At 45.9% G+C, this 27834-nt stretch overlaps 3 protein-coding genes across 10 annotated transcripts; 2 read left to right on the forward strand and 1 right to left on the reverse strand.

Moving 5' to 3' along the window:
* Positions 1 to 1599: 1599 nt before the first annotated feature.
* LOC149343997 (uncharacterized) lies at positions 1600 to 27509 on the reverse strand. Of its 8 annotated transcripts, XR_016283166.1 has the most exons (8): positions 27348 to 27475; positions 25781 to 25978; positions 21189 to 21285; positions 20188 to 20338; positions 18547 to 18718; positions 15127 to 15242; positions 14829 to 14995; positions 13334 to 13463 (listed from the first exon to the last, which is right to left on the reverse strand). XR_016283166.1 is itself a non-coding variant. In XM_089546124.1 (7 exons), exons 1-7 carry the CDS (start codon positions 27431 to 27433, stop codon positions 2955 to 2957), a joined length of 648 nt encoding a protein of 215 aa, XP_089402250.1. In that variant the 5' UTR covers positions 27434 to 27509; the 3' UTR covers positions 1600 to 2954. The 8 variants fall into 8 exon arrangements, 2 of the variants coding, with proteins under 2 accessions (XP_089402250.1, XP_089402248.1); XM_089546124.1 differs by lacking the exons at positions 14829 to 14995; positions 15127 to 15242; positions 18547 to 18718; ... (1 more) ...; positions 21189 to 21285; positions 25781 to 25978 and adding exons at positions 1600 to 3091; positions 11066 to 11128; positions 11954 to 12025; positions 12128 to 12190; positions 13160 to 13186 and having other exon boundaries at positions 13264 to 13463; positions 27348 to 27509; XM_089546122.1 differs by lacking the exons at positions 13334 to 13463; positions 14829 to 14995 and having other exon boundaries at positions 15061 to 15242.
* LOC149343998 (uncharacterized) lies at positions 5559 to 6288 on the forward strand. Its single transcript, XM_089542793.1, has 2 exons — positions 5559 to 5868; positions 6101 to 6288. The coding sequence occupies exons 1-2, from the start codon at positions 5631 to 5633 to the stop codon at positions 6286 to 6288; spliced, it is 426 nt and encodes a 141-aa protein (XP_089398919.1). The 5' UTR covers positions 5559 to 5630.
* Positions 6295 to 7686, forward strand: LOC149343999 (uncharacterized). Its single transcript, XM_089546121.1, has 2 exons — positions 6295 to 6447; positions 6646 to 7686. Exons 1-2 carry the CDS (start codon positions 6381 to 6383, stop codon positions 7659 to 7661), a joined length of 1083 nt encoding a protein of 360 aa, XP_089402247.1. The 5' UTR covers positions 6295 to 6380; the 3' UTR covers positions 7662 to 7686.
* Positions 27510 to 27834: the final 325 nt, after the last annotated feature.

Genomic DNA, 27834 nt, shown 5'->3' on the forward strand with positions numbered 1-27834 from the left:
ATCTTTGGCTTTTTTTTGCCGAACCACAACCAAGTGAGGAGTCAAGTGACACAAGCAAAACAGTTCACGTGACAGCGCTGCTCGTTGCTTGCCATCATCACTTAGGCCTTCGCATAAAAGGTAGTACACAAGGAGCGAGACCTTAAGAAAGAAAAATGGGCTGTGACAGAATAAGCAACGTCACGGCCTGATCTATGTTTCCCTTCTTCTGCAAAAAAATTTAGCAAAGTCGGCAATGCTCTTCATGACAATGGGAAAGAAACTGAAGAAACACAAACCTCACAGTATTCTTCATCTTCATCATACTGACTAATTATACTCTCATGCAGAGCCACAGATGCCGCCATATTTCTTTTTTCGTTTCTCTAGTTGATGGCACGTTCTATAAAGCAAGTATCACATGCTGGTAAATTATGACCCACCTAGTGAACTGGTTCACTCTGATCAGTACCTAAACTCATTGTTTTCATTCATGTGTTGACATATTATTAAGTTCATACTACAAGAAGAAAAGCACTTGTGATATGCTGCACACCTTATTAAATGGCAGTGAAAGAAGCTGAAGGAGAAAAGAAGAGAAAAAAAAATCAATCACACAAGTGGCCAGGTCAACTTACGTACATCTTAAGCCTGGCCAGCCCGTTTCCACATTTATAATTTTCTTCATGATCATTGTCTGAAGCCTGAAACCTCGGTGCTAGCGCAACTGATTTACATCTGGCCTAATAATGCCAAATAGACCATCGCTTTTTTTTTAACACACAAACTAACTTAATGTGTAACAAATACAAATAAGCAAAACCTCATACCATGAACATTAATGCAAATTTTTTCATGCAACAAAGAGAATGCTGCAAGTGTCCAATTTGATTGTTTTCGTGAATATCCCCCGTACCAGCTCTTTTTTTCTTACAAACTTAAAGGCCGCAGCATTTAAAAATTGGTACATGCCTGTGCTCCTGCGTCATGATGTTAGCACACTCAAACATGCTCCGACTGAACAAACTGTTAGGGAAAGCCCGGGTGAAAAAGCAGGCCACTGGTCACAGCAATCATTTTTGGATGGGTGCAGCCACTTTGCTTAGAGTTATGCTGCAGCAGGAGCGTGACTGTGCCTTCACCGTTTCATGGCACAGCACAGGCTTCTTGCAGTCCAACATGACCGCACTTCTCAAACGAAGCGTTTTATCATGTGTGTGCAATCCTCCTGTCCAGGAGCAGAGTTGAAAATTTTGGCAGCTTTTTTGCTCTTCACCATCGACATGATATTACTTTTATGATCCATAAACACAGCAAATATATTATCAAGCGAGGAGATAAGGCCAAGTCGGTCAGAGCAACAAGGGTGTGTGGCAACAGGACAGTCTGGCTTTTTGGGAAGCAACTTCCCCCTTTTCACCTCCTCCTACATCATCCTGTGCAATTTATCGATGCTACAGAGACAACACGAAATTATCCATGTATAAGAAGTCAAACAGCAAAACTGAACACTAACCCTTTTCTTGCATGGTGCACAGGGGGGTAGGATTCAATAGCCTCGGGAAAGGCTCTCTGGCAGACTTCAGCTTCTGCCTCATGGAGTCCACAGTGTCTAAAATTGGATAACATTAGGATGGTCACGCATATAAATGCACCTTCCCTGTTACGTGGGAAAAACCATGGAATCGCCAACAGAAATTCACAGATAAAATTGTACCTTTGTGGTAGATTTTTAAAGAGGTGCTCACAGATGGAATTGTCAACAGAAATTCACAGATAAAATTGTAGCTTTGTGGTACTTTTTTAAAGGGGTGCAGACAGACAGTATTGGGGTGTCTGTTTTTTGCTTTCAAAGAGGTGTATGGGCCAACTAATTATGAAAATAAGCTCAAAGCTCTAAAGCGCAGCGTTAACGGCTATTTACAAACAATTTTGTACCAGCAGTTTGGGTATGAACCAGTGCCAGCGCTGAAGTGCACCTTGATCTCAGTCGACCAGCCAACCAGAACTACCACGTTCCTAGCACCGTCAGCGTCACCGGCAAGATCAACCAATGGGTTCAATGACGTCACAATAATTGGGGCAAATGCACTTTGACGTCACCCGATCCAGATCGGAATGCCATGTGGCTCCTCAGGTAACATTCATATTACTTTAAAATATGTTCCATCGACCCAAAGCCTGCAACTGCAACTTGTTAGAAGGCATCTTCTTACGCCAATGAAACAATAGATCACTGTTCGCTTGCGTTCGAAATTTTGTGTCTGTATCCTTTTAACTGTATTTCCTATAATTCCTATCATGGAAAAGCCACCAAACTCAAGTACCCCATTCATGAGACGCAAAAAAAAGAAGAAAAATCTACCTATGCACATCGCCTACGGCCCAAACATAACTGTGTGCTTTAAAACATACGGCTATACCAAACTCCCATAAAAAATACTCACCAGCAAGCCCAAGGTCAAAGGCCGGGTAGTAGCCCTCTACTGCGCCGTCTTCGCTAGCCCAAAAGGCTTGCACTTTTTTACCAGCGTCGAAGTCCAGCTCGTTTAACGGATCGAAGTTTTTTAAACGATCTTCTCGGATTCCAAATTGGCCGTCCGTAGTTTTGCGGGGATCAGAATCTCGAATGCGGCACAGCGAATTCTGAAACTGACGAGCGAACCTTCCGCCAGCCATGGTTTGGTGGCAATCTAGCGCAGACAGTCTGAATCTGCATTTTTGACGGAATAAATGTTTTCCAATCCAATTTTTATGAGCCGAACCAGCAGTATCGCCCGATAATAGTCCTGGTATTTCACGCACGCAAGCATGATGCTCTATATAGCTGATTAAAGAAACAGAGAATGATAGCACACAGATAACATAGACGCAAAAACGTGCAAAGTCAAATGGCTAGTTAGACCGGATTACGACTTCGGCTAGAGACAACACCGACAGTGTTGTTAGTTTCGGTTTCGAGTCATGGTATTTTGCTATATCGTGTAAATATATATAGATTTTCCTACTTCAATTGGTTTGAACCTTTTCGGTGTTTCCGGCGCTGGTGTCGCCACTGGCCGTGCAGCGCTGTCCTCTATGGCACTACTGAGGCCGCTAGGACGAGCTTCAGCTGAAAAAATATAAAAGAAAGAAAAGAAATATTTTTTGTCAGCCTCATAGAGAAACCTACATCCCACACAAAATCACGATTAGTGTGTAGTCACAGGGCTACTAATGGGTCACCACATGCTGCCATGTCGTTTTTTGTGCGAAATGATGAATGCTGTCGTGCCCCATTAATATGACCGCTCTGATATAGACAGCTTTACTGGTGACCAAACTTTTTCAATGCATTTACGCGTCGCTTTATAAAAACCACTGCGTGGACAACAAACAGGTTAAAAATGCATGGAGCCCACTTGCTCTCCATGTGTTTTTGCACCTTTCATATGGACAGCAATGAGAACAAAGTCCTGAATGCCTCTACATGTTGTTCTACCGCTTATAATTTGAGAGCAGAAACCGGGCGGAAAGCAGCGAATGAGCAAATGTCGTTGTAATGGCCTTTTTGTGTGTCCATGGTTTTATGCTTTACAGTGGCTTGGTGCCCGGTCAACACGCCTTACCATTTGCTGCATTGCACGGGTGACTGTGTAAACGAAATTCTGTGTGCTGCACTGAAAACCACATTCAGCTGCCCTGAGGCGAGTGAGCGCAGAGCCCTTGGTATCTGAACAGTCGTAGTAGCAGATACTTCAACACACCAAGAAGCACTATCATGTGCCTCAAACGCTACTATGCCACCAAAACAGGCTTCAACATATACCACACGATTTTCGGGATAATAGCGAGCAGATTATTGCTCCTCGAGCTACTAAGATTTCCCAATACTCACTTCATGGTCTGCTACTATGCATAGAAGCGGTGTGCAACCATTAAATGTTTTTTCTGTAAAGATATTGCCTTTAGTTTTTTTTATGATTCATTATTATGAAAGGGGCACTTTATGGAACCCTTTCTATGAAGCGAAAGTGCCTCTTTTAACGAGGCATGACTTATACTGTTCTTCAGACAGAAATGACCATTCACAGGGGAATTTTATCCTTTGTCCTTATCTGAGAATTTTCCCGTGAAAGGGACCACAAATTCCCAACCATAGAAAATACAGTTGGCAAAAGAGAACTCGAACACAGAATATGCAAGATTTCATGAAATAATGAAAGAAACCAACAGCCCTTACAAAGTAATGGCTTTCCTATTAACAGTTGTCTGAGGGAGTTTTCGAGGACACATAAGCAATATTTACAGAAATGCGACCATGGCGCATTATATTACCTTGTGTATCTTGTTCAGCTGTTGCGCCATCATTTACATGCACCACATCAAGTCTAGTGGCGCCATGTCCAGTGCAGGCTGCGGAGGGGCAAGCTGCACCAACCTTCTGCGTAGGCTGTTTTTATCTTCGTTTGGGAAGTGCTCTATCCAGTGCAGGTGTTGGGAGGCAATCCAACTAGCTGCACGCCACCTGTTTCCATTCACTGCTGCACTCTGCTTGCCCTTCTTGATCTATCCTCAACTGGCTGGGCATAGGTTAGTGCTAGCAAAATGCAGGACACACACACACACGACGAAGCACTCACATGTTCGTCCCTCTGTATTTTTGCTGGCGCTTCCTAATACCCTCAAGGATGTATTTCCAACTAGCCCCAGTAGTAGCTCTTTCGCTTAACGCAATATGTATGCTGTCCTGATGCATTTCCCTCGTACCATACACCAGAAAGTTCAGACAAGTCGCATTCATGTAAACACTGCTAAGATACAATTGACATCACGATCGCTCTATACATGTTGTTCTATCAGTAAATTAAGAACTTTGAGAACAAATCCACTAAATGTGGGCTTTTAACTGCATGTTTTGTTTTGACATTACACAGCTTGGCTTTTTACCCAACTGCGCCTCAACAATGTGTACATTTTCATGGAGTATTTGAGTTAGGCAAATGGAAAAAAAAACGGAAATATATGTATATTTTTTTGCGGTCGGGCACAACTTACCCACTACAGTAGAACCCCGTTCATACGTTTTTCACCGGACCGGGAAAAAAAAACGTAACAGCCGGGAAAACGCAAGTGAGGAAAGCACCGAAAATTAATGAAAAGAGTGCAGCTTTGACTTGAAACAATTAATTTCCGCAAATTGACCCTAGGACTTTAAAAAATCGAGAATGGTGGATTGCAGTTTCTTTCGCTCGCAGGAAAGAACAACGCGTTTCTCAATAGCAAAGGCCGCATTGCTGTCAGCGTCGCTTTGCGGTGCGGCCACACCGCACGCACGCAGCAGTGCTGTGCAGTTCACGCGCTCACTGCAGTCCACGCTGAAGCGACGTTGTGCACAGCGTCAAGCACTGAAATGTTCGTAGGCTGCTCACCGCGCTGCTCCGCGTAAGCCGCCCTGGCTGCCTGTCGACTGCGTTTAGTACGTCCAGCTTTTCCTCAAGGGAAAGCCCCTTCCTCAACGCTATCACGCCATCAAAGCACAATAGGGTGTATGCACGAAAGCCGGCGGCGCGGTGCATTGTGGGTGAGCGGCCATCTTTTAGTACTCCTTAGCAGACGCCAGCCACAGTCGCTGCCGCCGCTACGACGCGAAGCGTGTATAGCGGGTCACCATGGTTTACTGCGCCGTTGTGGGGTGCTCGAGCCGCACCCAGACCAAGGCCAAGAAGCTCAAGACGAATGAGAAGGACTGTGGGTTTTTCAAGATCCCGAAAGTGCGCAGTCGAGAATGCGAAAAAACAAAGGAGCTGTGCAAGCGGAGGCGTCGTGAATGGATCGCGCGCATCAACAGGCGCGGAATAGACGACAACCCGGATAAATACTGGGTTTGTTCGCGGCACTTCTTGTCAGGTACGTGATTCTGCATAACCATTAAAAGAACGTTTCTGGCGTAATGTTGTAGCACCTAGCTAGCCTTTTGATTTTGCCAGTGTTTACAGAAGCTTGGCACTTCTAGCGATCAGCGCTAACAGCGCTCCATGCAACTACGTTTGCCTCTATTTAAATAAAGTATGGTTGGCCTCGGGTATCATGCATACTTCGTTTCAGTGAATGTTGGCGCTTTTTTACTGGTTTGTTTCAGGTCGGCCGTCGGACCTCTTCGACGACTGCAACCCCGACTGGGCCCCATCACAGTGTTTAGGTTATGGGACCATTTCGGCGAACAACGAGCGATATAACCGCCAAAACGCATGCGCGCAACGCCGATCATTTGCTCCCGGTAAGGACAAACCACCGTCCCTTTCCTTTGTCATGATGCTGTGGAAGTAGCATTGCTACAGGTGTCTTTCATCACAGATGCTTCCAAAGGTGCAGACAGCCCTGCACATGAGCTTGATGCAGGAGCTACCAATGGAATTTCCATGGACATGGAAAGCTCTCCACATGTGAATGAAGCTGAGCCTGACAAGAGTGTGGAGCCACGAATTGGTATGCAAAGCTGTTTATTTGGACCAGCCTGACAAGCCTGATTTTTCTGGCTATTTAGTGCCATTTTGTTTTGAGATGATTCTGTGGCAGCCTTCCATTATTATTCATCACTTGGAAAGGCTGCACATGCCACATGGTCAGATATGTGTTATTGTAGGTCAGGAAACTTATTTCCCGCACTTTTTTCTTTTCTTGCAGATGCTGCTAGCCAGACAGATATGGCAACAACAGATGTCACCGAACTAGAGGACAAACTCTCAACCTGTCAACGACAACTGGATGAATGCCAGGGAGCTCTTCGGTCACAGACTTTCACTGAGGAAGGTCTTGAGGGAAACGACGGGAAGGTTGCCTTCTACACCGGACTTCCTACATTTGTAATGTTACTTCGTGTATTTGATCTTTTGAAAGGCCACATTTCATACTCTAGGAAGCACTCACTGACCCAGTTCCAAGAAATGGTGTTATTTCTAATGCGAATGCGGCTAGGCTGCCCATTCCAGGATCTTGCCTATCGCTTTGTCATCGCACAGTCGACAGCTTCAAGAATTTTTGAGAGGTGGTTGGATGTATGTTTTGACAGACTTGGACCACTGGTGCGTTGGCCAGAAAAGGAAGAAATCATGAAAACAATGCCAATGGCCTTTGTGGAGAACTTTGGCCTGAAAGTACGCGTGATATTGGACTGCTTTGAAGTGTTCATTGATCGACCAAGCTCGTACCTGCCTCGAGCAGAGACATGGTCGGCATACAAACACAATAATACCGTGAAATTTCTGTTAGGGATATGTCCACAGGGTTCAGTTACGTTTCTGTCACAGGCATTTGGTGGTCGAGCCAGTGACAAAGCCATAACAGAGGAATGTGGGGTACTGAACCTGCTTGAATACGGGGATGTTGTGCTAGCCGACAGGGGTTTCCTGATAGCGGAAAGTGTGGGTTTGTGCCATGCATCACTGGCTATACCTGCTTTCACTAAAGGAAAAAGACAGTTGAGTAGCAGTGACATTGAGCGGACAAGAGAGATAGCAAATGTAAGAATTCACGTGGAGAGAGTGATAGGAATGGTGAGAAACAAGTTCACCATATTGAAAGGGAGCCTTCCTGTTGAAGCCCTGAAAGCAAATGAGCACGGGGAATGCCAAATAGACAAAATTGCTCGTGTTTGTTGTGCCCTTACAAATCTTTGCAACTCTGTAGTGCCATTTGATTAAAGGGTGGCTATGCTCCTGCAGGCTACGTTGCTGTACTGTCTAACCTCAGAAGTCAAAGATGGTCCTGGCAAAGAATGTGCGACTTATATCTGACACAGTTGCCAAAAATAGGTTTCTAAAATCCAAAACAGTCGTCTTTAGTCAGTTTACATGACAAAAATAAGGTGCATGCAGTTTGTCGTAGGTAGAGATCAAACTTGTAAAACTTGGATGGGGAAGTTGCGCACACAGAAACTTCTGTACTCAGGTCTAATGTGTTTTTGACTTAGCTGTGGCAATTCCCTAGAAAGAGGGTATGGGCCAGCATCGCTCGATGTTGCACTGAACTAAAATTACTGCCAAATACGACCAGTTCATTTGCACGTATTTATTGTAGTAGTAGTTTAATAAATAAAAATAAAAAGGAAGAAAAGGTTTTTGCTTGCCCCAGCATCTGCCATCGGTACTGAAGCACCTGAGCTGGGGCAGCGGAAATAAAGGATAGCAGGCAGAATGGAGAAATGAAATGAAAGAGGTTACGGGACAGGAAAAGAGGATAGGGGGAGAGGTAATATACACAAATACTATATACATAATAAGAAATATGGACAGGATTATTGAGATGCATAATTTGTATATACACATTGCACTTCCCAAAAGTGAGGCAGGCCTCACTGCTTGCAAAACTGACAAAACCATTGTTCAGCCTTTGGTGCTCTTGTAATACCTATGCACTTAAAATGGAACCACGTAATGGGGCAGTTCGAGCCATCACAGGCAATCATTTTGCCTTTCTCTGGTCCCTTGCATATGCAGTACTCCGTACTATCAGTGCCTTCAGTCCTCTTCGGCAGGTTTTGGGTTTGTGTGGCCTGAGGCATGTCAGCAGTTGAGGCTGCAGCGGACTGATCCAGTTTGTCCTGAGGCATGTTAGCAGTTGAGGCTGCAGCAGACTGACCCAGTGTTGGAGGTCGATTTTCCTCTTGCCTTGTATACCAACGCCCTACCAGCTCAAGCAGAAGCACCTTGCAGAAAAATTTCTCTGCTGTTGCCAATAAAGGTACAACAAAAGAAAAATCCGCCTTCACCCTTTGCACGCTCATTTCATTCTTGTTCCACAACACAAAGTCACAGTAAGTTCTCTGCCACACAAACATCTGGAGCTGAACTTGGTAATGGTACCGGTGATTACTTTTCAGCTGAAGTGCACCATCACATTGGACGACACAGCTGTTTGCATCCCACAGGAGGTCACATAAGTTCCCATCCCTGACTTTCCAGGGACACTTCACTTCAACTAGGCCCTCACCACAGCATGCACATTCTACCAGCATGTCAGGAGTGGCACCAAGGTAAATGTGGTCTTGTGAAACTAGCAGCCCTGCCTCCTTAAACTGTACTTGCTGGTGAAACTGTGCGGCAGTCAGTTTGTACTCTCCGAGTGCATTTGATTCATTTTGCCGGCCATACCTAAGAGCAGGTGATGACGCCTTGTTTTCATGTGGGTAGCAAATGCGCTTCAGTAAGCTGATTGAAGGCACCTCCAGTCTTGTATGACAGATGTCGTACAATGTTGATGCTGTGATACGGCCAGCCCTGTATGCGAACCACCGAGGACTCATCGACTGTTGCCTAGTCCTTGCCTCTATGCTGCTGACTGCATCATTACTAATCTGCAGCTTGCTGTAAACATCACTGCAGTGTTGTAATAGCTGGTCGTATGACAAGCTCTGTGCACTGCGGGCGTACAGTCGACGCAGGTCTGCACCACTGCAGGCTCTTGCCGCAGGCACATACATGTCACTGTACATAGGATCCGTGGTAGTCACAACTGGCCGATGTCCGGACTTTAAAAGATCGTCGAAGAAGCCGTTCCACTCTTCTTTGGTTGGAGCAGAGGCCCTAGTACGCCCGGTCACACTGGGCGCACAAGCTGAGGTGCCTTCACAGTCAAGCCGACGTTTCTTCAGCGCACTGGACGCGAAATCCATGGCCGCAATGGGCCGCACTTGCACTTTTCGCACGTGGGCTGGAAGCCAGGCATTCGCGCTGTCGGTGCAAGAACGCTCTTGCCGCGCACGCACACCGTACTCTATGAAGAAAAGAACGGCGGCAACATGAGCGCAGGCCTCGCCGTTCCCTGCCATGCAAGTGCAGTGCGCAGCGTTTATGTCGCCGTCGCTCTTGGCCAGCACCCACACTGTAAGCGGAGCCTGGTTGAGGCTCTGCGAGTGGTTTACCTGCGAATAAAAGGCGCAATCAGCACATGTTATTGATGCAAAAGAAGCCGCCTTCTTACCTTTGTTATCATGATTACGGTATCGGCCGACACCACCTTCACAGACGGCTCGTGCACCCAGCCGCTCGTCACAAAATTATGGGCCTCCAGTGCCTTCCGCGACTTCAGTTGTTTACGCGTCGTGAAGCTGGTCCTCAGAACCAAGAATTCGTAGATGTCTGAACCATCCACGCATGGCCACAAGTCAATGTCTTTGACGCAGTCGCTCGCAGGCATCGTGAATGGGTCCATGCCGATCGCTTTTGTCTTGTCCTCGTAACGTTGTCTGTCAACTTCGGATAACGTTGCTGCATAATCTTCAAGAACTGAAGCCATTGTCTTGGCGAACAGGCAACTTGTAGAGCGTCACTGGAGCGGTTATCACATTTATACGCGCACCGTGGCAGCGTGCAGCAGTAGCGGGTGCGGATCGACTGCAGCGGGCGTCTGCTAAGGAGTACTAAAAGATGGCCGCTCACCCACAATGCACCGCGCCGCCGGCTTTCGTGCATACACCCTATAATGATGTTGTCCCGACTGAGAAGGATGAAAAGGAAATTGCACGGGCCCTGCCGACTGGCTCCAGCCGAGCCACCACCGCTGTCACTTGCAGATAGAGGAGAGTTAAAAGATAAAAAGAAAGAGTGAAAGAAAAGACGCGCTGATAAGCGACCGCAGCCGCGCGCCTCCTCCTCACCACCTCCCACGATAAAGATCGCGGCGTTCGGCGTGAGAGGCAGATAGCCATCTAGTGGCGGCCTCTCCAACTCGCGTGCGGCTTCTTGCAGCCAGTTCGGTAGCCAAGCCTGGCCAAGACTCGTCAAAAATCAAAATGCCGGTTGGCGCGCATTGCCCGGTTGGGTTCGGGGAGCCCGGTTGCGACGTATCATGCGGGATCGTTTCCTCGGCTACGACGTAACAGCGGGGTTCCCAATACATTGGATCCTATGGAAGCTATGCCGGGACCCAAAGAAAACGACGTAACAGCCGGGAAAACGCAGCAGTGAGGAACGTAACAGCGGGGTTCTACTATTATGGGCCCGTCGATGCCCACCATGAAATTATCAAGGTTACTGGTCCATTGTTTTCAGTGTAGATAGGAGGTTGTATTTTGCAATGAGTTCTCATGTTTTCTTGGAGAACCTACCGTAATCAGTTGATTCTCGTGGTGCTGGTGTGAGCACTCTGATGGCCACGGTTTGGGTAGCACCTGTCAAAGAATGAAAAACTCAGTGACCACAAACGCTTGAAACCAGGTATTTTACAGCTTAGGTTCACTTTCCTAGGCTAGATTTGAAGCATATATCTGAATGATGAGTAACAAGCTAGTGAACCAAGTTTCACTATGTCTGCCTGAGAAGGGTATTCAATGTGCTCATTGACCTGAACGAAAAAGTGCCATGTATATAAAATGCTCTACAGAAAACAGAGATAGATGTCCACCACACAAACAATGCCTTCAAACATAGCTTCACAGTAAAAGACATGAAATACTACTCGGTAACCATAAAGTTAAAACTTGTTTCTTCTCTTTCAAATGAATTTCTGGCGTTTGAAGTGGTAGTATAGCACGATGTGTGACCTGGCTAATTATTGAACACCTGCGACATTAGTGCGCACTGATACGACTGCATAGTGCTAGCTATGTGCAATGCTGTAGCAATAGTGCCGCAGCTAACTTTTCAATTTTCGTAGATTATCACTGGTGTAACAGTTCACTACAGACACCTTCGTCGCCAAGGAGGGGAGGGGTAGTAGTCGCAGCAGCTGCCAACTGCGGGGCACCAGTAGTGTGCTGGTAGCCTGCAATTGAAGCACTACTTAGCTGCTCCCAATTTAAACAAATCAATCAGTAAGGTAATAACACGCGTATTTTGCTGTGTGAAGACAGTTCTCAGTACCTTACGCGAGGATCGCGCGTGTTATAAATCTTCACCAAGAAGTAATGCCCCATTAAAGTATTGGCCTCAACCAAACGGAAAATTCTGCACCTCAAAGCATTAATCTAAAACAGAACCCCACTTAGTGCACTTACCTGTGCCATGGACGGCGAAATCTGCGCCAACGATTGTCCCTGACGCATACATTGGTGGTCTGGGACAGTAGTCTGAAATAGAGATACCACGAAGGTACTTCCAAGGAAAACAAACCAACTAGTGTAGTGAATGCGTAGGGATGCTTTCCTATGTAAGAATGCAGGAAGTCTTACCGTGGCCAAGCAAGATTTCCACTGGTGCAGCAGTGGACTGCGATGCTGCAGTGGAACCAATACCTCTGTGAAGAAGGAAAAAAAAGATCACCGGTCAAGCTCTGCATAGCAGCAGCTTCTGCTCAATACACAATCTAGCAGTGGTGTTCTGTTCGCAACGCTTCCTCTGAATTTGTGTGATCCTAAATTCGGCTTAAAGCGGTTTTGCAAGTTTGTAAGAACCTTAATTATAAAGGAACATTTTGCCAGATGAATATACCACGACATACAAAGTTCATTGGAAACCACGAGGCCGTAAATGCATGGTGTGCATTGCAGAAAATGCAAATCGAAGCGCAAACTTTTTTTTGAAGCATGCAGTGTCACCACTATTAATGCGTGGGAACTTACTCAAGAAATCATTCAGGTAGAAATAAGATAGCTTAAGTGACATGTGCATCGCTAAACCACCTGGTGGCCTATATATCAAAAGAATTTGTTTGTCTAAGAAACCACTAAAATGTTCACCTCCAATGCCTGTGCAATATGTGGCCATTCAATGTATATTTACCACCTTGTGGTTCACAATAAACTACTCGCAGTTAGTGCTTATGTGTTTGTGTTTGTTCGTACTTGACTCTGCGTGCTGTTGTGCTACTTTGTATGCCGTGCTTCCAACAAGCCCAAACTGCTACATTATTAGAATTTACCACAACTGTCACAGTGAATTCCGCACTTTGCCCTTGATTCATTCCAATGAACAGCAAATATCAATGACAAGAATATAAACACAGAGCTGTCAGAATAGCTTTCCAAACTGCTGCAGGGGTGCATGGTCGAGCACTTAACTGTCAAAACAGTTTAGAGAAATATAAGCTACAGCATGGTACTACATCACTGCAGTCTGACGTAACTGAAGCAATGGTGACAGGACATGGAAGTAGGAAAGTTTTGTGCTCGGCAAGTTATGCTTGCTGTTGCCCTCTATGAATGGCCCCGCTTTCCTTTTATCTTAGATTTACAGGATGAATTCTTCTGAAGAAAGTGCCTCACCTTGTGCCGCACCTTTCTCATCGAAATCTGCAATAAAAAGAGACAGAAGATATATTGGAGGATCAAGCTTGAGAAGAATTTACTGGGAGAGGAATTTTGCTTACCCGGGTGGACTAAGACTCTTAGGCGAGGCTCCTGCACCTTCATGGAAGGGACTGCTCCACGCATCAACCTTGTGCAGGCATCACTAGTGAAGCAATCCCTCGTGAAGTGTTTTGAGCAGAGCCTGTAGGTCTTGTGGGCGTTTTGCTTCTGACTGTGAAGCAGTTCTGGCCTGTTGGCATATTTCAGCCAAGTTGAAAATCTGAAAAAAAACAGCCAAAATAATATTTTTTTTATGTCTGGCTGTATTAAACAAGCCACAATCTTTAAAATTATTGAGGGTACGATTTCATTTTGTGATCTGTTTTTGGTTTAGGTAGCAAAAACTACTTTTTAGTTTAAGCACTTTTTGGGAGGAGCATAATTTCACACAGCGGATGGGTATGGAGGCACAGCTTCAATGCAGACTGAAGCTGAATCTTACCACAGAAATTATAACGCATTTTTCTCCAGACATTTGCAGGCTGACCACCACCCATGATCCATTTTTTTTTATTCCTGCATGGAACCCACGCCAAGGTAGCTATGGCAACTATGCTGTGGCAGAAAGCAGCTTTCCCACAAGTTTAAGTCTAGATTGAGAACAGCTGGTCCATGAACCAGTAGGCATAGGTTGTCACCTTGTGCTTTCACTGTGCAGAACATTAACAGGAAACACTGTCCTTTCAAAAAAAAAAGTGAGGGGGGAAGAGGCAACAAAGTTGGGTCCTGAAGAAGTAAAAAAAAATGCCCCCCCCCCCCACTTCCCCAGCGTGCAAAACGCACTGCCTCGAAAATGGCCACCTACGAAAAAATAAGATGCTCCCCCCCCCTTTCCATGCAAAAGGCGCCGCCTCTCTTGTGAATATCCCAAAGCTACATTCCTTTCAACCATCCGCCGGAAACGACGCGGGGAAAGGGAACACGAACTAGGCGAAATTCCCGAAAGCAGTCAAGGACCACGCACGAGATAAGAGATACGTCAGGGGATGGGAATCGACTTTATTCAGCGCAGTGTTCCGAACTACTGGTGTTAGTCAGGCCAGCTAGATAATTTTAGATGCGACACGCGCATCGCTGCTGCTGAAACTACGCACCAACACGCACGTGATAATATGCAATCGCTAAACACCGTAAAAAAACTGAACCAGAATGAGCATTAAAATTGTTCCGCTGGCGACGTTGCATTGTAGCAGTTAGAATAACCATACATAAAATAGACTTTGAGGGCACCAAAATTTAAGAGATTAAAGTTAACGAGACACGTCGGGCAGTAAGCACATGCCAACACAGAAATGCGAGCAAGAAAAGCAAGGTAGCAAATGGTCCCACGCTTATGAGAGGCAACTGACCACAGGGCCATCTCAAACTCCAGCACCGTCCCTTAATTTTGCTTTAATGACCCTTAAACGTACTCATCAAGCTCATTTCGCAAAAAACAGCCGCTGCAGTAAACCGTACAGGGAAAATTCGATCTGTTCCATTGGCAATTTCAAATTGTAGCGGTCACAAAGGCCCACAGGTGACTAACGGTTTTGTAAACTTGTTATGCAAAGAGGGGTACGATAGGCAGTGAATTCATAAATACCTGTGGTCGACAGGAGCACTGAAGAAATGTTCTTCGTTCTGGCCGGTTGCGCTGCACCACTTCGCACGACAGTACATATGCGACATGACGCCAATGACGCTGCTGCAGTGCGAACGTCGCCGATTTCGCTTGCGCGGCTGTACGGGGGTCGTCTGCTGCCGCGTTACCTGCGGCGTAATGTTCGCAACAAATTTCTTTGATATCTTATTTTTGATACCTATAGCTGGTTATAATTTAGTTCATAAGCATGTTTTTGTTATTGATAGCGGTCAAAAAATTTCACTTCTATTAAGCTTACCTGCAGCCGCGTTTACCGCCGATACCAGGCTCGCTGCAACCGTTTCGACCGTGGCGGCACCCTCGGCGCGGACGTGCAACACACAACATGCCACAGCCCTGGCTCGGTTCAAAGTTCTGGGAAAGCATTCGGAAAGAAGAATGTTGGAGACAGTTTGAGTTTTTTTTCATACCAAGTAATAAAACAATGGACAAGGAAGTAATGCAGGTGAGTGTAATAAATTCGGTGCATTTCGCAGACGATCGCGTGAACCGTCATTGCCTTCTGCTACCTTTAGCAGGATATTTCATTCGCGGCTCCCACCAATGTTACTAGCTCACTGCAGGTCTGCGAAGGTCAGCACCGGTCGTGGGCAAGAAGGGTAGAAGAACGAGGTGGTCTGTAAATGTTTCAACATTTTAGTATTGTTACCGCCATACCTGCGCTACCTGTTGCATTCTTTGAGTGCCATTGAACCGTATTCTGGTGTCACTGAAAATGCAACAATAGCTGCTGCGCAAAGTTGTTAAATGTTCATGAAGCCATGGCACTGCCATCTCTCAAGCTGGTCGTCTCCAGATAGGTGTCATCGATAACTGGTTGGTTGGTCCCAAACCGACTCAGGCTATGAGAGACACCGTAGTGAAGGGATCCAGAAAGATCGACCACCTGGGGTTCTTTAACGTGCACTGACATCGCACAGTACACGGGCCTCTAGAATTTCGCCTCCATCGAAATTCGACTGCCGCAGCCGGGATCGAACCCGCGTCCTTCGGGTCAGCAGTAGAGCACCATAACCACTGGGCCACCGCGGCGGCGAACTTATCTGAGCTGAAACTATTAGTTTCGTTACTTTTATAGTCTAAATGCAGCTTTTCTTCGGTGTCTTATGCGAGCATTATTTATCAAAAGCAACACCTTTTTTCGAAAACCTTTCATAGTTGCCCATGGCCAAGATTGTTCTGACCTACTAATGAGTTTTATCGAATGAAAATTTCACAAATAACAGTCTTCTTTAGCTAAGCATTGTGTGAAAGAACTGCCTGAAATATCTGTAAGCGCCTGAAAAATTTTTTATTGCGCTTACATGATTATTAATGTTACTAACATGGCAATAATAATGAGCAAGCCAGTTCGTCGCCTGTCACTGGGAGTTGACGACTCATAACAGCCAGGAGTTGACTGTGTTCAACGTAAAGGTGGATGCTAGTTAGTTAGTTAGTTAGTTATATTGATTTTTATGGTGCAAAAGCAACTGAGGCTATGATGCGCCAAACACAAGGTTAGAGTTTTTGTTAATGGTGAAGCTTTTTAAAAATACTTAGAGTTTGTTTAAAACGTTGGCTTCCTTGAGAAACCTAAAAATACATGAAATGTCAACCAGTGCTCGATCACCTAAGAGTAGCATGGGGTGTAATGGGATGCTTTCCCTGTAAAATGTTGTGAAATATTTCTTTCTTAGTTCTTCTAGTTTTATGCATGAAATTAAAATGTGGTTCACTGTGAGTTCAGCACCACACATTTCACAGAGAGGTTTGTTTTGTTTAGCTAGCAGAAAGTTGTGCGTGAGGTGGGTGTGTCCAATCCGGAGCCGACATAAAATAACTTCCGTAAAACGTTCTTGATGCCTACATGATTGCCATTCCCCTAAAATTGGTTTCACAGAATGTAATTTGTTATTTACGTGATCTTGCCATGCGGCCTGCCACTTATTTCTGAGTTTACTGTTGATAAACTTTAAGCAATCCCTGTGCGGTATGTTCACTTGCTTTATTTGGCCATTCCGGGCTTGTGCAGCGCATACATCTGCTTTCTCATTACCTACGATTCCAACATGGCTAGGAACCCAGCAGAATTTAATGTTATGTTTTTGTTTTGTGATTTTAACAATGTTATGTATGATGTTACCTATTATGGGTTCAGCAGCATTTCTGGAGTGCAGTGCTTTGAGCATACTCAGGGAATCGGTGTAAATGATGCTATTTTTGATATTCTCTCTTACTATTTTTTCCACAGCTACAAAGATGGCAAACACTCAGCAGTAAAAACCGATGCGCATTCTGGTAGTCGCATTATCTGTTTGTTTTTTCCTTGGATTACTGCACTTCCAACGTGACTTTCTGTTTTTGAGCCATCGGTATAAAATTCAATGTAAGTGTCATACTTTTCTTGTAGTGCAAAGAATTCCTGTAATATGTACTCTTTTGGCGTTTGCTTTTTATCTAAATGTGTCATTGTGAGGTCACATACTGAAGGCAGGCTGTACCATGGTGGTAAATATTCATTCCTTTGTGCAATATTCGGTAGGGCATCTAGTACTGTTAGCTCTTCACATTTATCTTCAAAGCGCAGCAGTAATGGTCTCATAGAATGTGGTTTGTTGATGAATAACCTTTTAGATGGGCACTTGGTGACAACTGGATGGCAGAGATGTTTCGGAAGAAAACGGATTTTTAAGACATATGAGCATGTAAGGGCGATTCTTCGATCCTCAAGAGCGGCTTCATTAGTTTCAATGTAAAGGCTAACTACTGGTGATGTTCTGTATGCTCCAGATGATAGCCAGGCCCCAAGGTATCTGTTAAGCATTTGGTAACAAGGAATGGGGATATGATTCGGGCTTGCTTTTCGTCACAGTTGCTGTGGATTACATGAAATTTTGTGAATGTAGGTTTCTTTTTCGAAAAAAAGTCTGCTGCCTCGTTCCGCACTCTTTTAAGAGAGCGATCAGGTTTGGAAAGGGGGGGAGCCATAAAAATTTGATGTTTTTCGGTCATGGTGCCAGCCACCCACCATGGAGTCCAACAAGGGGACGCGACAGGAACTTGAAAGCAAGTCCTGCCCACGCCAGCTGTACACCTTAACTATAACTTAATATGACTCAACTCAGGGTAGTTGGTCACACACGGTTAACCCTCGCCGCCAGGAAAAAGAGGAAAAAACCAAGAAGGGAAGAGGATACAGGAAAGTTGTAAAAAGGAAATAGGAAAGTGAAAGATAGAGGGGAGGACAGGAAAAGGCGACTGCCGATTTCCTCCGGTTGGGTCAGGCCGGAGGTGCCGTCTACAGGAAGCTGGGGCCAAAGTGGTGTGTTGCCTCTGCCGAGGGGCCTTAAGGGTCCAAACGCTCGGCATCGGCTCAACCACCAGGATCCCCTTTTCCCCGGACACGGCGATGCCACGCACGGCTAAGCGCGGATGCTCGGGTCCGTGGTGACGCATTGTTTACCATCATCCCCCTGCGGGGATGTCCCTGCGGATGCTCGGGTTAACCCCGTGGTGTCGCCACTCACCAACGTCTGCATGCTGCAGACGCCTCCCTGCGGGGAGTACATAGCTTCAGGTTGTACACACAGCACTACACACTTACAAAGTTGAGAACACATACGAGGAACTGTTGCGAAATGTGTAATTAACATGCCAGAATGATGACATTACTTACGACTCAGAGCACTCCTGCCAGAGTGCATCTCAGGACGGCTGGACACCCCACTGCTACCTGCGGCCACTGCAGCCGAGGCACACGCACTAGCAGCAGTGGGAGGGGCTGCCACAGCGTCTGTGCCTACTGGGCCGCAACCATTAGCAGCGGCCACAGGCACACTACCATCACTCTGTGCAAACAACAAAAAAGTAAAACATTTAAAGACAAGTTACAAAAGCAAAGGAGCAGTTGTTACCATTCAGTTAATGTTAGGAGCAGTTACCGCGCTACAAATGTGCTGGCAGAACACTTTCAGCTTATGAAAATGGACCACACTCTGTCTATGTCGCATAATTTGGTGTCTGTTTTTTTTTCCCACCCTCAAGGTACTCTCATCTTTGTACTCTGGTGAAGGATTCCTTTTATGGTATTGCATTTTATCGGAGCCCAACACAATCTGTGCGTTCATGCTTCGCTGCCATCTCGTGTATGCTTTTTGGCGTCACAGTTGTAGCATACATACTTCCACTTCTCACTCTCTTCCGCCCCCCTTTCAAGTAGTTTTGTTTATTCTGTGTCAAGTTAGTGCTAGGCTAGACAACCTCCCAAGCACGTAGCAAAATAAATTGCCTTATCGATGCCACAGTCATCTCTTGCAACAAACATTCCTTTGTCCTTTCTACGCACTGTTGCTCGCATTTCAAAATAGCTGTAGTGGGCTCACTGCTATGCATCAATGTGCCTACTTCCGCAGCACTCAATTCTGCAGTGCTTTTCCCAGAAAAACCATGCACTGATGCATACTGCTTTCTTGGGGTTTTGACCTCTACTGTATGGATATCAAGCAGTTGCATAAGTACATTCGCTGATACAAAACAAAATGTACAGACTACGCGACTTCTGACTGCCCCTATTAAATTGCAATTTTTCGGTTTTCATCACACCTGTTCCTAGGCACATATATTCACCACTGTGATCAAAGCTCTCCGAAATAAAACCTGAACTTACGCTTCCCTCGCTTGCTGCGGCCATAAAAGGCGCCCGCCTCTTGGGCGCGAACGATCGCCCAATGATGGCCAGGAGGCGACTACGGGGCCCCGCTAACCGGCCACCGCCAGTACCCCTGCGATAAGCGTCACCACAACCATTTCAAACGACCGACGGAATCATTGAGCGGTTACACATGCACCAGTACTCACCCCATTTCGCTGGAAAACCAGCCAGCATCCCGCCTCGCGCGGCTGGCATATTTTGTATACCACAGGCGCCACTCCTTCACTGACCTGACAGGCGGGCCTTCTGCATTTAGCAGCTCGGCCAGCCTGCACCACAACCGATTCCTTTCTGCAACTGTAAAATTTGGATCCAAATCGCCCCCCGCTGTTGCGAGACGGGGGTTGGTCTCTAGAAAATTTAGTAGAATCTCTTCTTGCTGCCGCGTAATTTGAGATGTACTTGCCCGTGAAGCCATGGCGCCTTTGAACGATGTTTAGTAATCGTCTGCAAGCTAGGCTGCATAACACCATATAATTTTACAGGGATTGTGGTAGAAAGCAAATTATTCCCTCCCTCATTGAAGAAGGTTATTGTACACAAAAAGAACAGCTCTAATACACACCTTTGTGCATGCAGAATGGTTAATACGGCAATCATTAGTACCTTCTGCTCAGTCAGGATGCAGCTTGTCACCCGAAATTGACTTTTCATCGATGTAACGCACGACGTAGCGCGACATCGCGTGTTGCGCCGAGATGACCTTGGCACGAGATGTCCCACGCCAAAAACAATTGCAGTCCATAACCGTCCATACCTACAAACAAGTTTAACACGATAAGTATAACTACCGTCTGCTGAGCCGGGCTGGCGCTCGCCATGCGAACTTACTTTGCACCGTCGTAAACAGACGACGAAGCGCAGACGCTGCCCGCTGCGACGAGATGGCCTTGGCAGCGCTTGCGCGCGCGGCTACATGACCCTTCAAGGCGTTTTAATGCCCGTTAGTGCAACGAAACAGTGTCCGCACAAGCCAAAGAGGATTTAAAGCAATTTGACGACTTTTACAAGCATACAACTGAACTTTAACACCTCCGTGTTGTCAATCATATGTTTCAGACACCGACATGAAAGCGCCATTTTCTCCACGGCTTAAACCGCACTCGCGTTCGTAAAACGAATAATAAATTGAAATAAGTGCCATCAATCTTGCATTGTAAACACTAATTCACTGTAGTATGAACATTATGTTGCTTTAAATAAAAAATAATCATCTCTGCTGTAATTAACAACTACTAATCAAAGATACGAAACTATTGCTGCTAGTGAATCAGCAGTGGTAAATTGTCGCTTCTCGGAGTGAATGAATGCACCGCAGACGAAAGTGCCAGCGGCTTTTCCCGTTTCTTCGAGCAACTGTAAGCACTTTTTTAGGCCCCGCCCATATGCGACATGTCGCAAAAGGCGACACCGGCAGAATACCACCCCAGATAAGGCCAAGTCGGTCAGAGCAACAAGAGTGCGTGGCAACAGGACAGTCTGGCTTTGGGAAGCAACTTCCCCCTTTTCACCTCCTCCCACGTCATCCTGTGCAATTTATCAATGCTACAGAGACAACACGAAATTATCCATGTATCAGAAGTCAAACAGCAAAACTGAACACTAAGCCTTTTTCTTGCACGGCGCACCAGGGGGTAGGATTCAATAGCCTCGGGAAAGGCTCTCTGGCAGACTTCAGCTTCTGCCTCATGGAGTCCAGAGTGTCTAAAAGTTGGATAACATTAGGATGGTCACGCATATAAATGCACCTTCCCTGTTACGTGGGAAAAACCATGAAATCGTCAACAGAAATTCACAGATAAAATTGTACCTTTGTGGTAGTTTTTCGAAGGGGTGCAGACAGATTTGGGGTGTCTGTTTTTTTGCTTGCAAAGAGGTGTATGGGCCTACTAATTATGAAAATAAGCTCAAAACTCCAAAGCGCAGCGTTAACAGCTATTTACAAACTACTTTATACCAGCAGTTTGGGTACGAACCAGCGATGAAGTACACCTTGATGTCACAGTCGACCAGCCAACCAGAACTACCACATTCCTAGCACCGTAAGCGTCATCGGCAAGTACTGGTTGTTACTGCATGTGATCAACGAATGGGTTCAATGACGTCACAATAATTGAGGCAAATGCACTTTGATGTCACCCCATCCAGATCGGAATGCCACGCGGCTCCTCAGGCAACATTCATATTAATTTAAAATATGTTCCATCGACCCAAAGCCTGCCACTGCAACTTGTTAGAAGGCATCTTCTTACGCCAATGAAACAGATCACTGTTCGCTTGCATTCGAAATTTTGCGTCTATATCCTTTTAACTGTATTTCCTAATAATTCCTATCATGGAAAAGTCACCAAACTGAAGTACCCCATTCATCAGACGCAAAAAGAAAGAAATATCTATATATGCACATCGCCTACGGCCCAAACAAACATAACTGCGTGCTTTAAAACAAACAGCTATTACCAAACTCCCATAAAAAAATATTTACTCACCAGCAAGCGCAAGGACAAAGGCCGGGTAGTAGCCCTCTACTGCGCCGTCTTCGCTAGCCCAAAAGGCTTGTACTTTTTTAGCAGCGTCCAAGTCCAGCTCGTTTAAAGGATCAAAGTTTTTTTTATGAGCTGAAGCGGCAGTAATGCCCGATAATGGGCCTGGTGTTTCACGCACGCAAGCATGATGCTCTATTTAGCTGATTAAAGAAACGGAGAATGATAGCACACAGATAACACAGACGCAAAAACGTGCGAAGACAAATGGCTAGTTAGACCGGATAATGACTTCGGCTAGAGACGGCACCGACAGTGTTGTTAGTTTCGTTTTCGACTCATGAAATATTGCTATATCGTGTAAATATATACACATATTCCTACTTCAATTGGTTTGAACCTGTATAGGAGGGCGGCCTCATTAAAGTGGCATAAAGCCTGTCCGTGAAGAAAAAGGAACACATGTCAGGTGGAAAGTTTGGCTAGTTGAAGGTGAATTATGTTGACATACATTTTCAGCACATGTAGAATGGAAGCGTAGCATTACTTTGTTATTCTTCACTTCAGTGTTTTCTTCAGAAGCAGTACATTTCTTGCATTGATATGTGCATTGCAGGTGCTACCTTTAGAGGGGCAATAACCTTCGAATGATGCAAACGCTGCTTGCTGATGAAACCTTTCGGTGCATATATCATGAAGGTTTGAAGCAACTCAAATCTGTACTCAGCAGTTAGCATGCATGTGGGGCGACAGTGGTGCGACAAGTAGGAGAAGCTAGAAATAACAGAAGTACTGAATGGCTAATGGGTGCGAATACAGATATATATATATACGAGAAGCTTTCAGAACAACCGGGCATCCTCATTACAAGTATACGCGTGCAAGCGAGCTGGCTCATTGCAACCTCGGTCCAGAGACAAAAGAACTAGGGAGATATATGAGCACATTTCGTTGCTCAGCGAAGACTAACATGAATACAGTATAATCTCGTTACTAAGAACCTCACATTAACGAATTTTTCATATTTATGAACTTTTTCAAAATCCCCGCCAAAATATCTATATTTTCAATGTAAAAATATTTCACTACTACGAATTTCAAAATACCGAACATTTCAGAATAACGAGCATAATTTATTTGCCCACCTATTATAAATGCACCTCATTGTTACGAACTTACCCCGGAGAACTGAGCCAACTCCCCGAGAGGCACACGCTAACTACAGAGGCTAGAAGGTTTTCCTAGTGTCGTGAACGGCCGCCGTTTTAAGGGGCCCCTGTGAAACCGGTTTGGATGCACAGCGTAGGTGGCGCTGCAGCTGCCAGGCGTGCGGCTTTTGGCGCGCTACGCAAGCCGCGCCGTTCGCCCAGCCAGTTGGCAAGTGCGCGCGGGCGATTTGTGACATTGAAGGTGATGCCACACATCACGCAATCACATGTGCATCCAAACGCATTCGAAAAAATTCGAGTAAACCTTGCATTTCAGCTGTTCAGTCAGGAGGTACTAAAGGGCATTTTCTTTTACCGGGACCATTTGCAAAGGGACAACGTCAGAAACATCGAACCGACAGAACGGTTTGTAAAACTAATCGAAAGACTAATTTTTATAATGTCATCTAGAATCCCATCAAAAGGCCTTCGTGCTGATTCAAGAAGTGCACAGTTTTTGAATGAGCTCATTGTTTTTCTCAAGGAATGGGAGGAACATGCTGCACAGTATGGTGGCGGCTTTTTAAGTGCAGGAACTGCCCTTGGGCTGCGTGTAACGCTGCAAAGCACACTGTCACTTGTAAAATACCTGACCACGTCGCTGCAATACAAGTACTTGTTGACTGCAAACCTAAGCCAAGACAGGATGGAGAATGTATTTGGGATTGTGCGCCAGTGCTTCGGTTGCAATGATCATCCAACTGTGGGGCAGTTTTTGATAATTATCAACAACCTTTCTTTCTACAGCCTCGCAAAGCCTCCAAAAGGAGCAAACGTACCTGCAGAAGTCGTGACTGCCCTCTTGCAATCATCTGATGTGCCCAAAGAAAAAAATGAACAAATAACTGAACTTGTCGATAATTTACTGGATGGCAGAAACTTGGCTTCTGCTGCAGAGCTGCTCGAGGAGCACAGCAGCCTGAGCGATCATCAGGGCTGTGTAGACAAAAAAAGTGACAGCAGACTAATTTTTTATGTAGCTGGGTATGTTGTAAGAAAAATCCTTAAAAGATTTCCTTGCCCCGAATGTGCAACTTGTTTCAGCACTTCGCCTTTGCAAGCCGAGTCAAACAACAATGCCTCACTTACTCGAAATTTTGACCATGGAGGCTTAGTTTATCCATCAAGGCCAATTGAACAGCTCATAGCTAAGCTTGAGGACGCATTTACGGTGTTTTTCAGCCGCAATGAGCTACACGCAGATAGCATGGTCAGCTATCTGCATTTTCTTCAGGGACGTGAGCTTCAAGGTGTGGGCTGCGCGGAGCATGGACGTCGAATTACGACAGAAGTGGTCAAGTTTTACGCCTTGACTAGGATGCATTTCCTTGTAAAGTCGGTAAACAAAGAGCGCGGCGCGCAGCGAGAAAAGAAAAAGTTGCTGAAAATGAGGCGCTGTCAGTAGCCTCGCACACGGCACTTCGCACAAAAAAAGGCGTTAGTACATTGTTGTCATGGAACCTTGTGTAATAAAGACGTTCCACCCTGCAATTTGTGCCGCTTCCTTTTCTCATTTCGGTATCATGTACAAAATGCGTTTTTACGCTTCTTTACGGCGCAGTAGGTGAGGCCCGACGAGACGCTTGCATTTGCTCCTGCCGCGGCACACTGTCGGTGTTACAGCTAGTCCGTGTCGAATCTAAATGAGAAGAGAACCTACGCCAGTGTTTGCACCGTCTTTAACACTTTAACGCCTTGTCAAAGCAGTGATAGCAACCCACACACGATCAAACGACTGAACCAGCGAGCACTACCCATAGGGGCTTCTTGCGCCCGCCCGCACGCCAGCGGGCGGCAGCGCCATCTACCTTGAGCATAGCAAGTTATTTCAGCTGCGCCGGCCCGGTCGCGACACTAGGAAAACCTTCTAGCCTCTGTACGCTAACTCTGCTAATCGCCAAAGGCAGGCATCCGATACAATCCAGTCCAATCCGAAGCTGCCTCGCAACCGGAAGTTGGCTCGTCTCTCCTCCGTTTTCTTTTCTCCCACGGTGTGCATGTGACTACCTCCGCGCTTTTCTTTTTTTGTGTGCGGCCGTTGTGAACGCGAGGCCTAGCTGTTTCTCGCCGCTGCGTGTTTACTGTGCTGACGATGAATTCTGCGGGCGCCATCGTCAAGATCAAGCGACGGCAGTTCACGCTTAAGGAAAAAGTGGATATTCTTCAACAAGTGTACGGCGGAAAAAAGCAGGGGAGAAAATAATAAGCCTTCATCGGCAGTCGCAGCTTGCTCCAAATAGAAAACGGCTGCGACTGGGGAATTCCCAGGACATTGAGGCAGCAGTATTGACGTGTTTTAAAGAAGCCAGAAGTCAGAATGTACCAGTGTCTAGCCCGATGCTTCAAGAGAAAGCGCATGGATTCGCCACTGCTTTCGGTTTCTTCCACCCAACAACACATCGTTGCTCCAACCCTTGGATCAAAGGATTATAAAGTGCGTAAAAACAGTTTCGGAGGCGCCTAGTGCAGCGACTGCTGTTAATTTACTGGGAGAGGAATTTTGCTTACCCGGGTGGACCAAGGATCTCAGGCGAGGCTCCTGCACCTTCATGGAAGGGACTGCTCCACGCGTCAACCTTGTGCGGGCATCACTAGTGAAGCAATCCCTCGTGAAATGTTGAGCAGAGCCTGTGGGTCTTGTGGGCGTTTTCCTTCCGACTGTGAAGCACTTCTGGCCTGTTGGCATATTTCAGCCAAGTTCAAAATCTGAAAAAACAGCCAAATAATTTTTTTTTTATGTCTGGCTGTATTAAACAAGCCACAATCTTTAAAATTCTTGAGGGTACGATTTCATTTTGTGATCTGTTTTTGTTCAGGTAGCAAAAACTACTTTCTTCTTTAGGTACTTTTTGGGAGCAGCATAATTTCACGCAGCGGATGGGTATGGAGGCAGAGCTTCACTGCAGACTGAAGCTGAATCTTACCACAGAAATTATAACTCGCACTTTTCTCCAGACATTTGCAGGCTGACTGCCACCCATGATCCAATTTTTTTATTCCTGCATGGAAACCACGCCAATGTAGCTATGCCAACTATGCTGTGGCAGAAAGCAGCTTTCCCACAAGTTTGAAGTCTAGATTGAGAACAGCTGGTCTGGTCAATGAACCAGTAGCATAGGTTTTCACCTTGTGCTTTCATTGGGCAGAACATTAACAGGAAACACTGTTCTTGAAAAAAAAAGTGAGGGGGAAGAGGCAACAAAGTTAGGTCCTGAAGAAGTAAAAAAAAATGCCCACCCACTTCCCCACCGTGCAAAACGCGCTGCCTCGAAAATGGGCACCTACGAAAAAAAAACGATGCGTCCCTGCCCCCCCCCCCCCCTTTCCGTGCAAAAGGCGCTGCCTCTCCCATGAATATCCCAAAGCTACATTCCCTTCAACCATCCGCCGGAAACGATGCGGGGAAAGGAAACACGAATTAGGCGAACTTCCCGAAAGCAGTCAAGTACCAGGCACGAGATAAGAGATATGTCAGGGGATAGGAATCGACTTTCAGCGCGGTGTTCTGAACTACTGGCGTTAGTCAGGCCAGCTCGATAATTTTAGATGCGACGCGCGCACCGCTGCTGCAGAAAACACGCACGAACACGCACGCAATAATATGCAATCGCTAAACACCGTAAAAAAAACTGAACCGGAATGAGCATTAAAATTGTTCCGTTGGCGACGTTGCGGTGTAGCAGTTAGAATAACCACATATAAAATAGACTTTGAGGGCACCAAAATTTAAGAGATTAAAGTTAGCGAGACAAGTTGGGCAGTAAGCACATGCCAACACAGAAATGCGAGGGAGAAAAGCAAGGTTGCAAATGGTCCCACGCTTATGAAAGGCAGATGACCGTTGGGCCATCTCAAACTGCAGCACTGTCCCTTAATTTTGCTTTAATGACCCTTAAACGTACTCATCAAGCTCATTTCGCAAAAAACAGCCGCTGCAGTAAACCGTACAGGGAAAATTCGATCTGTTCCATTGGCAATTTCAAATTGTAGCGGTCAGAAAGGCCCACAGGTGACTAACAGTTTTGTAAACTTGTTACGCAAAGAGGGGTGCGATAGGTAGTGAATTCATAAATACCTGTGGTCGACAGGAGCACTGAAGAAATGTTCTCCGTTCTGGCCAGATGCGCTGCACCACTTCGCGCAACAGTGCATGAGCGACATGACGCCAATGCCGCTGCTACTGTGCGAACGTCGCCGACGCCGTTTTCGCTTGAGCGGCTGTCCGGGCGTCGTCTGCTGCCGCGTTACCTGCGGCGTAATGTTCGCAACAAATTTCTTTGATATCTTATTTTTGATACCTATAGCTGGTTATAATTTAGTTCATAAGCATGTTTTTGTTATTGATAGTGGTCAAAAATTTCACTTCTATTAAGCTTACCTGCAGCCGCGTTTACTGCCGATACCAGGATCCCTGCAATCGTTTCGACCGTGGCGGCACCCTCGGCGCGGACGTGCAACTTGACACATGCCACAGCCCTGGCTCGGTTCAAAGTTCTGGGAAAGCATTCGGAAAGAAGAATGTTGGAGACAGTTTGAGTTTTTTTTTCATACCAAGTAATAAA

Source organism: Amblyomma mixtum, chromosome 5 (genome assembly GCF_055824585.1).
Source record: "Amblyomma mixtum isolate Tamu chromosome 5, ASM5582458v1, whole genome shotgun sequence".
NCBI classification, from domain to species: Eukaryota; Metazoa; Arthropoda; class Arachnida; order Ixodida; family Ixodidae; genus Amblyomma; species Amblyomma mixtum.